Below are 15,785 nucleotides of genomic sequence, written 5' to 3'. Positions count from 1 at the left end.
TAAAGCCGTAGATCTACGGGACGGACCCTGAAAGGGTTAAAGAAATAGCTATGAGTTTGGCTGACTGGAACAATGGAATTGGCTGAAAGCAGGGCTCAAAGTCGGCGAAATCGCCGATACGCATATGTCGCTGAGACTGCTAACTTTGCTGGAGCATAATTCCGTGGGTTTTCGACCAAATTTCGAACGTTTGGTGTTATTACCATCGGGAAAAGATTCTCTATCATTTCATAAGAAAAAAATATATTTTTTTTTTTTTTCAAAAATTTATCGACATAGAATGACAGTGTCAGAAATGGGCCTGCGACAGTCAAAGCGTTAATGATCCAAGTCGGATCAAAACGTTGCCATAAGTTTGTCTCCTAAGTGCAGATTATTGTGTATTGTTATAGTTATGGTATTGTTCATTTTTATTCTTTATTATTATATTATTATTATTGTTTTTATTTTAATGTAGTGGATCAGTACAGTAGTACAAGTTATGGTATTACAGTAGTAGTGGTGGTAGTAGTAGTTGTGGGTGGTAATAATTAATGGTGGTAATGGTAGTAATTGCACTGGTGATAAAAATGGTAGTAGGAATAAGCTTATCATACTTTTTAAATCTCCATATATGTTTTTGCTCCTTTTCTTTCTCTGTCCTCTCCTTTTCCATCCCTGTAGCAAGACTTTCCGACTGTGTAGGTCGAAGGGAAATGTCTCTTGATGTTCAACATTTATCGAGATGAACAGGGCACACAGTACAAATAAAGACTGGAGAACAGATATGGTGATACTGCCAGTATGTGGTTAGACATGCATATGCACAATTCAGAACATTAAGTGATAAGAAATGTCAAACTGTGCATATGTGTGTATCATTGCAAGTAGCAATGCCCAAGTGTTGCTGAGTTGCTGGGACACTGGTCCAGGGGCTAAGACTCGCATGTGAATGCATAGAGGCTTATGGTGAGACTGAAAAGGAAAAAAGGACATGGAGCACCCGGGTATTGAGACACCGTTACAAGAAGGTAGCACCAAGTCTCTAACACATGGAGAATTAAAACTGCAAGCTACATCCTTTGTCTTTTCTATTGCTTTATTTTCCATTTTCACCTCCCTTGCCTCTTTTTTCTCTCTTGACCTCTCCAGTTGACTCTTGTCATTACTCCCCATTTTTTTTATATGAAAATATGATAGATTTTCTTCAAGTCTTATACAGTAACTATTTTGTATTTTTCTTCTTGTCTCTCTGCTCTTTAAATGTTTCAGCATTACATTGTTCACTCTAATAAACTTTTTTTTTAGGTGAAAAAACGTGTATTTTTCTTCAAGAATTTCATATTATCTTTTATGTTATTTACATTATCTGAGTCCTTTACCCTCATACTCTTCTTTTACGTTTTGCAAGGCTTCCTTTTTTTTTTTTTTTTAACTTAGTCTGCATAATGCTAGCAGTCCTCACAATATACATTGTCAGTGTTACCCAGTATGTTGAAAAAACTTGTTTACTTTCAGTTCTTAACCCTTTCAGGGTCCAAGGCCCAAATCTGGAGTCACGCACCAGTGTCCAAGAATTTAAAAAAAAAAAATTTGTTATTTTTTCTTATGAAATCGTAGAGAATCTTTTTGTGAAGGTAATAAAACAAAAAGTACGAAATTTGGTGGAAAATTGATGAAATTATGCTCTCGCGAATTTTGACGTGTCAGCGACATTTACGAATCGGCGATTTTGCCGACTTTGACTCTCATTTTAGGCCAATTACATTATTCCAATCAACCAAATTCTTAGCTATTTCACTAGTATTACTTCTATTCTATCGATTGAGCACAAGAAATCGCCAAGTCAACTGTTTCAACTACAAAATAAAGTGATCGGAAATTGTTAATTTGGCCAATTTAACACAAAGTTCAAAATATTCCAATTTCAAAATAGGGTCCAGAATAAACAATGTAGGCATTCCTGGCACTAAACTAACGTTTCCTCTGTTCATTAGTTATGTTTTGAGGCTTTACAAATAAATTCCATTTTGATTTTTTATTCACATAATGAATTTTTATTCACACCAAAAAATAGAAGATTTACTGTTATGCAATACTGTAATAATTGTATAAATATCATCACCATATTTGTGAATGTATATTAGACCCACATACAAATATCATCACCATATTTGTGAATGTATATTAGACCCACCAGCTGACGTGTATTAGACGTGTGAGGTCGTTTGTTTACTCTTGAATATCGGCAAAAATTTAACATTTCCGCTACTTTGAGCTCAGTTTCAAGCCATTTCCAGTGCTAAAACCAATCAAAATCATCTCTATTTCTGTAATATGTCTTCCATTCTATCAAATGAGACCAAGAAATCGCAAATACAACTATAAAAAACATACGAAAAAACACTGCAAAGTTGCTGTTTTAATCGAAAAATCATGATTTAAGTTTTTTCTCTCATTATACACAGTGTGCTGCAGGATCTGTTTTATGTGGTGCACACATACCACATAGATGTATTCTCTTATATCTAGGCCCAAATGTACCACTCACAGTTTATCAGAGTGAGCTGAGCTCATGGCGTAGATCTACGGTTTGGACCCTGAACGTAAAGCCGTAGATCTACAGGACGGACCCTGAAAGGGTTAATACAGGTTGGCCATCACTGATCCGGTATCACTAATCTAGTTCCACCACTAATCTGGTACTAATTTTGGCTAGTGTGTCTATTGATAGGTTAATTCACTTGACAGGTGAATATCTACAAGTTCTATAACAATGCAATTTTATAAGTGAACAAGAAATAATGGACATTTATATGATGGATTAGTGATGGTCTACCTGTACCAAAAAAGTGCCTTCTGTAGCATCAAGGAGAGCGAGTATTTGGGTACATTTGAGGGAATAAACTACTGGAGGCAATACGGGAATATGTGAAGGTAACGAGGCAAGTCACATAGTTGTGTGTTTCACACATGACAAGCAGCAGGATATCTCGTGCACGATATCTCATTACATACATTCTGTGATCACTAGTGACCTCACAAGTTTGTGCATTTTGTGTTGATGCTCCCTCTTAATTTTGCCTTAATTCTGTTACTTGATTCATAAAAAAATTGCATTATTTTCAGATATGTTTATTTCTGTGTCTGTTATTTGATTTTCTATTTTTTCTATGTTATTTCCCATTTGGAGTTTTGCATTTATGTTGGAATTTTTTAAAAACCTTCCACTTTTTTAAGTCTTATTTTTCAGTTCTTACATTCAAAAGAACAAGAAATTTTTTTTAGTTCTTACATTCAGAAGGACAAAAAAAAAAAAAACTTTTCATTTCATACATTCAGAAGAACAAAGAAACTTTTTTCAGTTCTTACATTCAGAAGGACAAAAAAAAAAAAAACTTTTCATTTCATACATTCAGAAGAACAAAGAAACTTTTTTCAGTTCTTACATTCAGAAGAACAAAGAAACTTTTTTCATTCATACATTCAGAAGAACAAAATTTTTTTTCAGTTCTTACATTCAGAACAATCGGAAGAACAAAAAACTGTTTAATTCTTACATTCAAAACAAAAAACTTTATTTCTTACATTTGAATAGCAGGAACATTTCTTGAGCAGGTTTTGCTTTAATCTAGGATCACTGGAACTTTTCTTGGCCCCAAAAAACTCAGTTTGTATAAATTATTTAAATCCCTGTTGTTACTGCTTTGATTATTAGCTCACCCTTTCTCTGGACAAACTTTGGTTATTAGGTCACCTTATATCTCTCTGGATGCACATTGACAGCTGTGTCACTTACACTATGCTTTATATTCTATGCATATTCTGAAATATACCTTTATTATTTTCCATTCAACTTTATACTGCAAAAAATCTTTATAACATAAGAATTAGAATGTTTTATACATTAACATAAAAGAAAACTTAAGTAGTGCACTTCTAAGTTTATGCACTGAATTTGGAAGTGTTTACTTAGAGCTTCACAATTTTCATAGGCCTTATTTTATAAGAATTATTTTTTCCATAGTACCAGGTAATACACAAATAACCCGCACATAGAAGAGAGGAGTTTACAACGACGTTTCGGTCCGACTTGGACCAAGTTGGACCGAAACATTGTCGTAAGCTCCTCTCTTCTATGTGCGGGTTATTTGTGTATCGTTCCAGTCACGGTATTGTGCCTTTTTGTTATTTACCAGGTAATAACTACATACATTTTGAATTGTAGTCCACTGAAGCCTATGGGTAAATTTACAGGGCTTATGCGACAGCGCTCAAAAAAATGACAACTAACTACTCATCTGTCGGAGGCAGGAAACCGTGTCAAGAAAGAGGGCAAGTGTTATTGGTTAATGTGTGTATGCGTCTGCACTTCTCTGTCCATGTTGTGTCTTGTTTACGGAATTTAGGGTCTTAGGTGTGATAATGTTCAAGATAATGCTGAGTGATGCTTTAAACTTGATGGCATTCTTTGCTGTTGCATTGGCAATAATTTTATTATGCATGAAGTACATAAAAGACTAATATATATACGTATATATATATCCTTCCACCAACATACAATACTTGCCATTCTTCACACTTCTAATACGGGAGGAGATTTAAGGACTTTTTGGTGGGTAAATATGAGTGACTTCAGTTAAACTTGTATCCAGAGTATGAGTAAAGGGGATCAGAAAATAATAAAATTAAAGTTAAAAGTAGATCCTTGACACTGGACTTTGTTTACATGAAAATGTACACTGAGGAATTAAAACTTGTTCCAACACAAATACTGTTCAGTGATCAGTAGTGTTGTGACTGAGATTAAATGATTCAGTGCATGTGGAAAAAATGAAAGGCTGGGAAGAAAAACACTAATACAAGGAGACTCAGCCATTGACAAGTGGAGTAAATTATCAGTGCAGGGGGAGCTGTCACTGATAGGTATCTGTTGCTGTGACAAATTTAGAATGTGAGTGGTGTCTGTAGGTCAGATAGTTTTTGCATTGCATATATTAGTAGGTTTTTTCAGTGATTGAATACACTGCTGTAGTGCACATAGCTTACTTAACCAAACCAGGTGGAAAATGCACAGGGAAGGATGACAAAGTTGATCCCATATATCAGAAATCAGTCCTACAAGGATAGACTGAGGGCACTGAATCTGCATTCTAGAAAGGCACAGAACTGGAAATGATTGAGATGTATAAATGGAACACAGGAATAAATAAAGGGGATGTAAATAATGTGCTAAAAATATCCAGCCAAGATGAGACTGCAGCAATGGGCTTAAGTTGGAAATATTTAGATTTAGAAAGGGTATAGGTAAGCATTAGTTTGTTAATAGAGTTGTGGATGAGCGGAACAAAATCCTCAGTAGTGTCATTGAAGCTAAAACCTTGTGTAGCTTTAAAAATAAGTTAGACAAATACATGGATGGGTGTGAGTTAGACCTGCCTAGCTTGGGCCAGTAGGTCTGCAGCAGTGCTCCTTCCTTCTCAAGCAGGTGTGACTTAGACTTGCCTAGCATGAGCCAATAGGCCTGCTGCAGTGCTCCTTTCTTATGTTAAATGTGGTCAAACAAATATGTACATATAAGGAATTGAGATTTATGAGCTCTGAATTATTTTGAATACGTCGTGATAAATATTTATTTAATATGGCAAGAATTTTTTAACGATTGCAAAAGATGATAGTGTTGGCAATATTTTACATTTAAAATGCTGATTAACGAAAGAATTCTAGTGCTTTTTAAAGCTTACAAGTACAAATTGCTAGCTCTTCCTTTTGGCTATAAAATTTGCTCAGTATTAAAATTGGATGCAGTTGGGAGCTTGGCATGGTTTAAACAGCTTGCAAAATGGAAATTACCCCTATAATACTTTTTTCCTTTCACTGTGAATTAAAGTGGATGAGCGTGTGAGCAATATTCATCATAAACTGGGAGATATGTCTTATCGTTTTGTAGATATTGCAAATTTTGTAAATGTCGTGCTTTTTAGGCAGATCTTGCAACTTTGGCTTATGAAGCAACTGTCGTTTGGCAAATAAGCCGTGTATAAACTTGTTGCAACAACATCGTTAATATATTTCACTGATATTACGTACTTGTTATTAACTAAATATAGGCTGACCTAAGATAGGTTCCATAGGATTAGGTTAAATTGTATCATGCTGGTTTTAGCAAGGTTAAGTTAGGCTGCTAATTTTAGCAACCAAGGTAGGTTACTAACTTAGGTTTGGTGAAAAATTTAAAAAAAAGTGCAAAAATATGTTTATTAATGCAAAAGGGAAAATTTTTTTGAGGGGAGTTCAGCTTGTGTGACTAGCTGCTTAAAAAAGCACGACATACATTTAACAAAAGAAAGTGAAAAATCTTAATTTCTCTAATGGATGTAATACTCGCTAATTAGGTTGGATAATTATTGCATTGTGAGACTGGAGTCTTCTTTATACTTTAAGGACGCGGCTTGAGCCGTGCTGTTGCCGCAGATGGACGCAGTCGTAGTCAATCTCACCGTCCAATGTTTAACGTGACGCGTGTGCCGGGCTTTGCTCTGAAGCGTGATGGAGTAAATCAGCATATTACCTCAGATACAGGTACTGTCCAGAGGTGATTCTTATGGTAGTTTTTTATAACTAGCTTGTTTAATTACAGGATTGCTTATTAATTTAATATAAATCTGTCTAAGAGAATTGATCGTCCATTTACAAAATTAGCATGTTTAAATTCTTATCTTTCATATTGCTCTTATTTGGTAAAAGAAGAAAAGAAAGGAGGAAATTAAATTTTAAGAAATATTATAAATACCATATTAAAAAAATTGCATCATTCTTAGGAGTATTTATTTACTTGTGAAAGGTCTTCGATCCTTTTAACAATATGACAGTAGGTTGGTAGACAACAACCATCCAGGGAGGTACTACCATCTTGTCATACAAGTGTGAAATAAAGCCTGTCAAGGCTTTTGCACTCAGGGAGGATTGCTGGTCTTTTTTCTTTGTCTCTTTAACTTGTAAGATGGATAAATCTTAATAACTTCTACTTATATTTATGCACCTTACTTTCCTGCATTTTTTTATAGTTCAGTTCTGTAATATTTTCTTTCTAATTTAGGAGGTCTGATCTGAGATGTGGCTGTGAGGGTGATGATTCTCAGAATCATTAAAAGTATCTTTTTTTTTTTTTCTCTTTACCTTATGTCAACTTTGTCTACTGGAAAGTAAAACAACAAAAAATATGAGATCACTAATTAACTCTACCACAGGCTATATCTTACATACTATGTATTATAAGTTAGTTGCCTAATACAACTAATCATATTCTCAAAATAGAAAATGAATTATTCTTATATTCACTCTCTATAACATTTTTCATTTAGGTTTATTCTATATTTTTACACAGAAGAGCATGGAAGCAGTTGTACAGGACGATCAGAATCCCAAAGTCCAAGTCACAGTGATCGTCCAGTTAGTAGACAGCCACAGACTAGTCAGGAGAGAGGCTCTCGATCTAGTTCTCGACCTCGGCCACGTAGTGAAGAAATACCACTGGAAGACATGATGGCATCTGGGGGTTTTCCTCAGGCCTCGCCATCTATGCCTAAGGTTCGTCTCTCTGCTACATCTCTTCGATAACTGGATATTTACTAGTAAGAATAATATGAGCCAGTATTTGATTTAATTATATAGAATTATTTAGAAAAAAGAAATACTGTATGTCATACTGGATAATGTGAATTGGTATCTTGCCTATGCCATATATTAGATCCACTAAAATTATATGCAGCATATACACTGAAATTCCTTTATTTGGATTTCAACTAACCAAAAATCACAGATAACTAATCAGCAGTGAGATTTAGATGCATACTTGGTTCTCCAAAAATTAGTCTAGTTACTGATGAAAAATCCTGATTAGTGTGGCCTTTTAGGAAATGATCAAACACTATCCTAAGTCTACAAAATTTTCTTAGCAATAAGTGAAGTATGCTTGAGTGCTTATACTGATGTTGATGATAACCTCACAAGTTTGTGGTATATATGGTACAGTGCTTTGTCACTTGTTGAGCAGGCTGTGCTTGGGAGTGGCTTTGACATACTGTACCTCTGACTGATTTTGGGAATTCTTCTATTCTAGCAGCCCTGTCTGAAGCTAGACTTCCCTGTTGACTGGGTGATCAACTAGGCTGTTGCTGCCAGTGGCCTGCAGGCCTACATACCAGTCACAACCTGGCTGATCTGGCACTTGTAGGGCAGATTGAGTGCCCAACAAAATCTTCCTTGTTTGTCTAGGCACCACATGAACTTCTTCATTTGTACTGGCTATTAAGGTTCAGCTGTGTTGCATGATTGATACATGTAATGCATAGGTTTATAAGTGTTAAATACAGAGATGACAGTTTTTTTACATTACCATGAAGAATGTGCTGTATAAACAAATTGTAAATATTCTGATACCTGGAGGGTATTCTGAGGGTCAGTGCCCCCCGCAGCTCGGTCCATGACCAGACCTCACAGTGGATCAGGACCTGATCGACCAGGCTGTTACTGTTGGCCACATGCAAACCAACATATGAACCATAGCCCAGCTGGTCAGGTATTGACTTCAGGCATCAGTCCAGCTCCCTCTTGAAGACAGCCAGGGATCTATTGGTAATCCCCCTTACGTATGCTAGGAGGCAGTTAAACAGTCATTAAAAAGACAGTAGTACCTGGGACAAAGCAGCTAGAAGATACACTAGTAGGCACTAGAGAAAGAGTATAATTTTAGTAATTTGTAACATTAAAATTTTTTAGTATACAGCATGAAAGCTTTCAACATAATGTTTATCTCTGACACTATTATGAGTGAAAAACATGTTAAAAGAGAAATAAAGGTTGAACTTCAATTCTTTTATCATATTTTGAGGTCATAGAGACCTTGAAGAGGTTTTCATTTGTGGCCAGAAGGTTAATATGTCCAGAGCACTTTGAGGCCTAGTAATGCAAATAAAGGAGTTTCAGTGTACAAACAAGTGTGTATATACTGCACATACATATAATATGTATATATGCAATGTGTATATGTATATAAATAAAAATGTGATATATGCTTGACATGCATTGTGGAGCATCAAAGAAAATGGTCAGCCAAATAATGGAACTTTGTACATATTGTTCTAGAAGGAATAAATATTTACTCCAAACTAATCGGGCACTTCATTATGAATATACAATGCTGTATATACAGTACTGTCTGTATAGTACTGTCTATACAATACTGTTTATATAGTACAGTATATATATAGTAGTGTATAAAGAGTACAGTACACATATATACAGTACAATATTTACTGTACATATGTACAGATATTTTTAAGTGTTGAAGTAGGTGTTAATATTCTTATATCAATGTTGGAGAACTAGATTTTTGAAGACTATTACACTGACTAAAGCTAAAGTAATTAAATCATGTAATATAAATTGAAATGGTGCATTTACTGTATGAAAAATTACCTTCAGTTAGGTTGTAAAATTATATATTTGTTTTTTTGTGTGTGAAGCCTTTGAAATGCAGAATATTAACCCATTTGCCTCACAAGTTCAAATACTAGAAATAAGTGTCTTATATGTATCAGAATATTACATTTATATACATATGAAATACATGTTTGTGTGTGTGGTATGTATATGTGATATGTTTTTGACTTTGTTTTCACAATGCAGTACAGTATTTCCCTTCGTCAGTAGTCTGTAAAACAGTCTTGTCTATACTCAAGGGTAATATGTACAGAACATGCTTGCACAATCTCTACACCTTCCTTAGAGTCCTCGACCAAGATGACTCTTGAAATTCTTAAACAGAAATGTCTCTACTTCATTCCTGAAAATCTTCAGCTCTCCTTTTATCTTCCACAGTATCTCTTCAGAACTTTATATAAACATTCTTTCTGTTCATTCTTCACATGACAGCTCTTATTTTATCTTGCTAACTGATCCCTTTAAAATACTGCAACTTCCCCAGATTTTATGATTGTCTTCCAATTTTACTTTTGTTTTAATCTTGAAAGTTTTAGACATGTATGTATGATACTCACATAAGAGCAGTGATTAATTATGACATTATACCCATTTTATGTAATCATGGTTGTTAATGTGTGTGTGTGGAGGGGGGTATAATGCAAGTGATAAAATGTGTCAAGTTGATAGTATTAGTGTGTGTATGTGAGAAAGCATTGAAAGAATGGTGTGAACTGAGCTCATGCACTAGCCAAACTAGCTAAAGATTCAAACAGAAATTAATATACTGATATAAGTGTGCATGAGTGTGTTAGATAGGAGTGAATGGAGACGAATGGTTTTGGGGACTGACGAGCTGTTGGAGTGTGAGCAGGATAATATTTTGTGAAGGCATTCAGGGAAACCGGGTAGCTGGACTTGAGTCCTGGAAATGGGAGGTACAATGTCTGCACTTTAAAGGAGGGGTTTGGGATATTGGCAGTTTGGAGGGACATCTAAACTGTCGTATCTGAGCACCTCTGCAAAGACAGTTATTACGTATGAGTGATGGTGAAAATGTTGAATGATGACGAAAGTATTTTCTTTCTTTTTGGGGTTTTCTTTCTTTTTGGGTCACTCTGCCTCAGTGGGAAATGGGCAACATGTTAAAAAAACAAAGCAAATCAGAGAAGAAACTTTGAAGAATGAATAGTAGGTAGAGTTGTGTGAGATTTCCAGTTGAAGTTTGTAAAGCACAAAGGAAATTTGAAAGACAATTATTATTATAATCACAGGGAGCGCTAAACCCATAGGATTATATAGCGCATGTGGGGGGGGGGAGGATGGAAGGTATTCAGGCTCAGTTCAGGGAACCGGAGCACAGATCCAATTCCCTAGATCAAGAACCCCTCACCAGCATCAATGAACCTCCCCTTGAAAGACAAAATGCAAGAAAATCGAAGATGGGACCAGAATTACAGAGTCAGTGGTTCCAGAGTGTATTTACCTTCCACTACCTTGGATTAAATTTGATTACCTTACATTCCCCAGACTTTGTTGATCCTTCAGGTTTCAGCATTTTTGTTAATATAATACAGAAGCAACTTTAAACCAAGTAAACTTGAACTCAGTTGTAAAGTCCACTTAAATAAGAAACTACTGTTGAAGATTGGCACAGTGCAAGGAACAGGACCAGGAACAGGCAAGATTTTCTGGGTTGTAAAATAATGTGCAGGGCTAAGCAACTCACTCTGGAATGTTGTTTGGAGGTTAAATTTAACTGTGCTTTTCTGGAAAGGCAGCTAGAGAATGAGTGAAGATATAAAAGTGGCGTCAGTAAAAGGTGTGCTTGCATGGTATTACATAAAAGATGCGAGAAAATAGATAAAGAAGACTTCTAGGCACTATCAACAGAGAGAACAAAGAGGCAACAATTGTCAACTTAAGAAAATGGTCCCAAGAGAATCCTGTATTATACAACATTTCATTATGAATACCAGTAGTGACAGGATGATGAAATGGGATTCAAGAGTAGGTACAGTAGTACTGTATGTCACAACCACTTGAAACTTTAAACAGAATATGTGAAATACTAAACATTGAAACCTGAGCATCATGAGTAGAGCATTGCTCTTGTAACCACAAATAGGTAAACACACTTGCAGCAGAATGTATCATACATATTCCCTCAGTTGTTGACATACATCAGCAGTGTTGCATAATACTAGGCTGATACCTTTCATATGCAGTACTGTAATGTAGGAAGTTCTTAATATTTCTATTGCTAAACATTAGGAAGCAATTGCATGGGAATTTATAGAAATAATAATGTGCAGTTATACAGGTCAGCCATCACTAATTTCGGCTTGCATAATTTCAAATTTCATCATTATACTGACTCAGAAATTGTGCAGATGGTTGTAAATCCACATCAGCAAGCCAGTGGAGGAGAAAGCAGTGATGAAAATAAGGAAGATGTAGCAGAAAGAGTCTCTATTGATAGGTTAATTAAGCGTATTCTAACTTAACCATTCTGTAATCCGGCAAACTCACTGATCTGGCACACTACAGGTCCCAGTGATACCGGATTAGTGATGGCCGACCTGTATAAGATTTTATAAATATGTAATTAATTAAGCATGTTTAATTGGCTGTGTTTGTGAGCTCTATACTTATTTTATGAAATTACCTTTCAATGCATTAAACAGTAAATGCAACTGTTGTTACACTACTAATTTGAGCACAAATTATAGGATCTTTGAAAATACCAATAATGAGTATTTTAATCTTCTTTAATAGTTCTGTAACATAATTTGCAATGAAATTTGATTGCAAACTAGAATTGTTAGGTTTGTGCCTTTCTGAAAAAAACAGCTGAGGAATGAGTGATGGTGAATGTGTTTTCCTTGTTTGGGTCATCCTACCTTGGTGGGATATGGCCATTGTGTTAAAAAGAACTGGTTTTCTCATAAAATAAATCTGCAGGAGACTAAATATCTAATTAGGTCTATTAGTTTAAAATTGTATTCACTAATACTGATAATGATGTATCTTGATCTATCGGGTAGGTGAACGTAGAGAGTACTAGCTCCCCACGGGGCAGTAACAGTAGTAGCTCTTCTAGCACTGAAGGAGAGACCACTGCTCTAGAAAGATCAATTTCTGCAAACCTAGAGTTACCTGGAAGGCCCAGCACGACAAGTCCTGGAACAGATGAGAGAATGTGGCCATGTGCATCACTTGTGGGGAATCCCGAGCTGTCTCCTGGACCCACTCGTCTCTTACCACCTCTTAGTCATATTCCCTCTCCGCTCCTCCTGACAGCTACTGATTCTAATTCACTACCCATGGAAAATGATAAGCACAGTTTTATGACAACACATACAAACTTTACACCTCAGATGGACGAGACTGAAACGTCTTTTACTGCCAAACCTCCGCTCGCCAGAACTACTAATGGTTATGATGTTTATGAACCACATACAAATGGAAGTGTTAATGTTGGTAGCAGGAAACATGATAGCCCAAGAAACAGTGTTGGTTCGGCTGATTTTAGCCCAATACGTAGAAGTAGAATTAAAGGAAATGTAGAAACTGTGTGATATAAAAATTATAGTGATGTTTATAGTGTACAGTACTTAATGCCATTATATCATAATTTCTTTTTCTCTCTGATGCCTAATTTGTTATATTAGTGAATGATCAGAAAAAAGAAACAGGAAAGAAGTTTCATTCTATATATTTTTCAAAATTTGTTTGTGTAAAGTTTATTGTTGGATATTGAAGTTTGTTTAATATATAGTTTATGAAAAAAGGTAACATTATAAAATTCCCAGCAAATTTCTGAAGTGGCCCTTTCCAGGTCTCAAGTTCACTGAAAGTGCTTGAGATGCTTTAGGATGATACATAAAGCCAGATCTCTCAAGAAGAGATCTGTTCATTAAGGAGCATGGTGCTAATAGAGGTAGAGTGGGCATAAGTTTGCACATACAGGGGCTCCCACAACTTATGAATATCCAGGTTACTAAACATCCTCATTTATGAGCTAGATTCATTAGAAATAATATTGAAAAAATAGTCCTTTTATGCACTCCAACCCACAGTTACAGACATATAGTGCATGACCAAATTTTGTGTTGTTGTTATTTACAAGAAAATAGGTTCCAGGTTACAAACATCATGTCCATAAGTTGGAATTCTAGAAATGCGACTCTTTCTTTAGTTGGGGACTCCCTGTAAACTTTATCTTAGTTAATTGGCTTTTAAAAGGAAAGAATATTTTTTCATACAACTGAAATTAAGCTAATTATGATATACACAATAATACATTAGTGTATAAGATTCTTTAACAATTAAAATTAAAACAAGGTACTTTATGTTATGTGAAAATTTTTTCATGGTGTCCTTATATTTTTTTAATTTGTAAAGGACAAATTGATTTAATGATGTTATTTAATATACAAATTAAAATATTAGTGATGTATTTACAAGTGATTTAAATATAATTATTTATAGAACATATACGTATAATGAAATTTAAACCATAGTCAAAAAGTCAATTTCTTGAGTCATTTTGTCAGACTATTGGTAAAATTTGTTGCCACAAGCACTTACATGAGACAGTGATCAGAATTAACATAATAAAGTTATCTACAGTGCAGCTTGTGATGTTCACTAATATGTGATATTTAAAGCTATGTTAGGATCATATGTATATTAACTTAGTTATTATGTAGTGCTCTTTATGTTGTATGGAAAAGAGTAAATATGATTTTCTGTTGAATTTTCAAGAAAGATACTTAAAAAGCATTTTGTGAATTAGTTTTGTCCTATTGTATGCTACTTGATGATGGTAAAACTTAATTTAGTTGCCATAATGAGCAAGGGTTTTCCTAATAAACGCTGATGAATTACAGTACATAACATAGTTGGCATTTCCAAGTATGTATATTACTCGATGACGGTGTCCACTGCTAATTGCAAAATACCTTGTGGGCAGGTATATATTGTCTTGAAGTATTGATATATTTACATGCAAGGCAATGCACAATCATCTGCCTATGCTTTTTAAGTAGAGGTTATAATGTAGATCTCATGCACATAGAAAGCTACGGGCCACCTGCAATTACTTTTTCTATATGAAAATCAGTAGGTTATTACAAATTTGTAGCAGTGCTAAATGACCTAGTTGTGTTTGTTTTGGAAAGACAGCTAAGGAGTGAGTAATGGTGACTGTCTTACCTTCTTTGAATCAACTCTTCCTTATTGGAAAATGACTACCTATATGTACTATATTAGCTGCTAGTACTTCCATCTATGGGTGAAATTAAAATTATACAGCATAATTTTCACATTATTACCATGGGAAAATGTTAAGACTGTTAATAATAAGTAATTAGTAAAGTTTAAGTATAATTTAGAGGATAGTAGTGCATCCTGTAAAGTTTTTCTGAAGGTGAAAATTCTGGAATATATTCTTTGTATTTTGAATAATTTGCAAAGAATTTTCTGTTTTTTTTTTTTTTTTGCCTCAATGACCATCTCCCACCAAGACAGGGTGACCCAAAGAAAACATTAAATTATTCATCCAATTTCTGTCTTGCCAGAAGTGTGCTGACACCCACAATCCAGATTATCCACCCATATGCTTTATTATAGTCATGGGAAATCCTAAACCTGCACAATTATACAGCACCTGTGGGTGGGGGGGAATAGAAGGTATTCAGGCTTAATTTCCTCTTCAAGGGGGGCTCCTTGGTGTGGTGAAGAGGCTCTTGGTCTGAGGAATTAGACCTGTTGGTCTTCTTCCTCAGACCGAACCTAATTACCCCCCAATCTCCCTTCCCCTATCCCATCCTCCCCTTTTTCCTTTCCTCCTCCTCCCCACCCCTCCCTTTTGCCCTTCCTCTTTTTGGCCTTTGGGGTTTTTTCCCACAGGCGCGCTAGTTCCTAGGTAGGGGAAAGGGTACCGGGGTCCATCCCATTCCGTTGGGGTTCTTGGCGGTGGCGTAGTTTGCCGTGGAATCTGGATCGCCTGGGGATGTCCTGATCCCTCTCCGGTATCCCGGAGAGTGGCTTTGGGTGTCTTTCAGGCGACGGGTGTATCTCTGGAAGCCACCTTTCGGATTCCGGGGGTGGTGGCCGAAGGAGGTATATTTTGTGGCAGATATCCGGCCGCCCTCTCTTTTGTCCACCGAGGTAGCTCGGCAGATGTGAGGTTGCTATCCCGGATTGCTGGTTTACTGGCGTGAAGGGTAGGGTATGGCACGGGTTCCTTGCTGCATCTGCGCTACTAGTGGTGCTGAGGTCCTCTTGGGCGCGGAGGGAGATTTCCGGCCCTTTCA

At 35.8% G+C, this 15,785-nt stretch overlaps 1 protein-coding gene across 11 annotated transcripts in view; it reads left to right on the top strand.

The window, feature by feature from the left end:
- Positions 1-15,785, top strand: part of ema (C-type lectin domain containing ema) — a 65,031-nt gene that overhangs the window by 36,560 nt on the left and 12,686 nt on the right. For 3 of the 11 annotated variants that reach the window (XM_053792827.2, XM_053792826.2, XM_053792825.2), the window contains exons 18-20: positions 6,424-6,561; positions 7,367-7,569; positions 12,510-14,250. In XM_053792827.2, the coding sequence (XP_053648802.2) occupies positions 6,424-6,561; positions 7,367-7,569; positions 12,510-13,043 (875 nt within the window). In that variant the 3' untranslated portion in view covers positions 13,044-14,250. Of the gene's footprint in view, positions 1-4,236; positions 4,315-6,423; positions 6,562-7,366; positions 7,614-8,101; positions 14,251-15,785 lie in introns of those variants that run through there. The other 8 variants (XM_053792833.2, XM_070098706.1, XM_053792829.2 and 5 more) reach the window with 7 other exon arrangements.

Source organism: Cherax quadricarinatus, chromosome 64, assembly GCF_038502225.1.
Source record: "Cherax quadricarinatus isolate ZL_2023a chromosome 64, ASM3850222v1, whole genome shotgun sequence".
In the NCBI taxonomy this organism is placed as follows: Eukaryota; Metazoa; Arthropoda; class Malacostraca; order Decapoda; family Parastacidae; genus Cherax; species Cherax quadricarinatus.
Note: the sequence above shows the minus strand (reverse complement) of the source record. Positions and strands in the feature narration are given on the sequence as shown.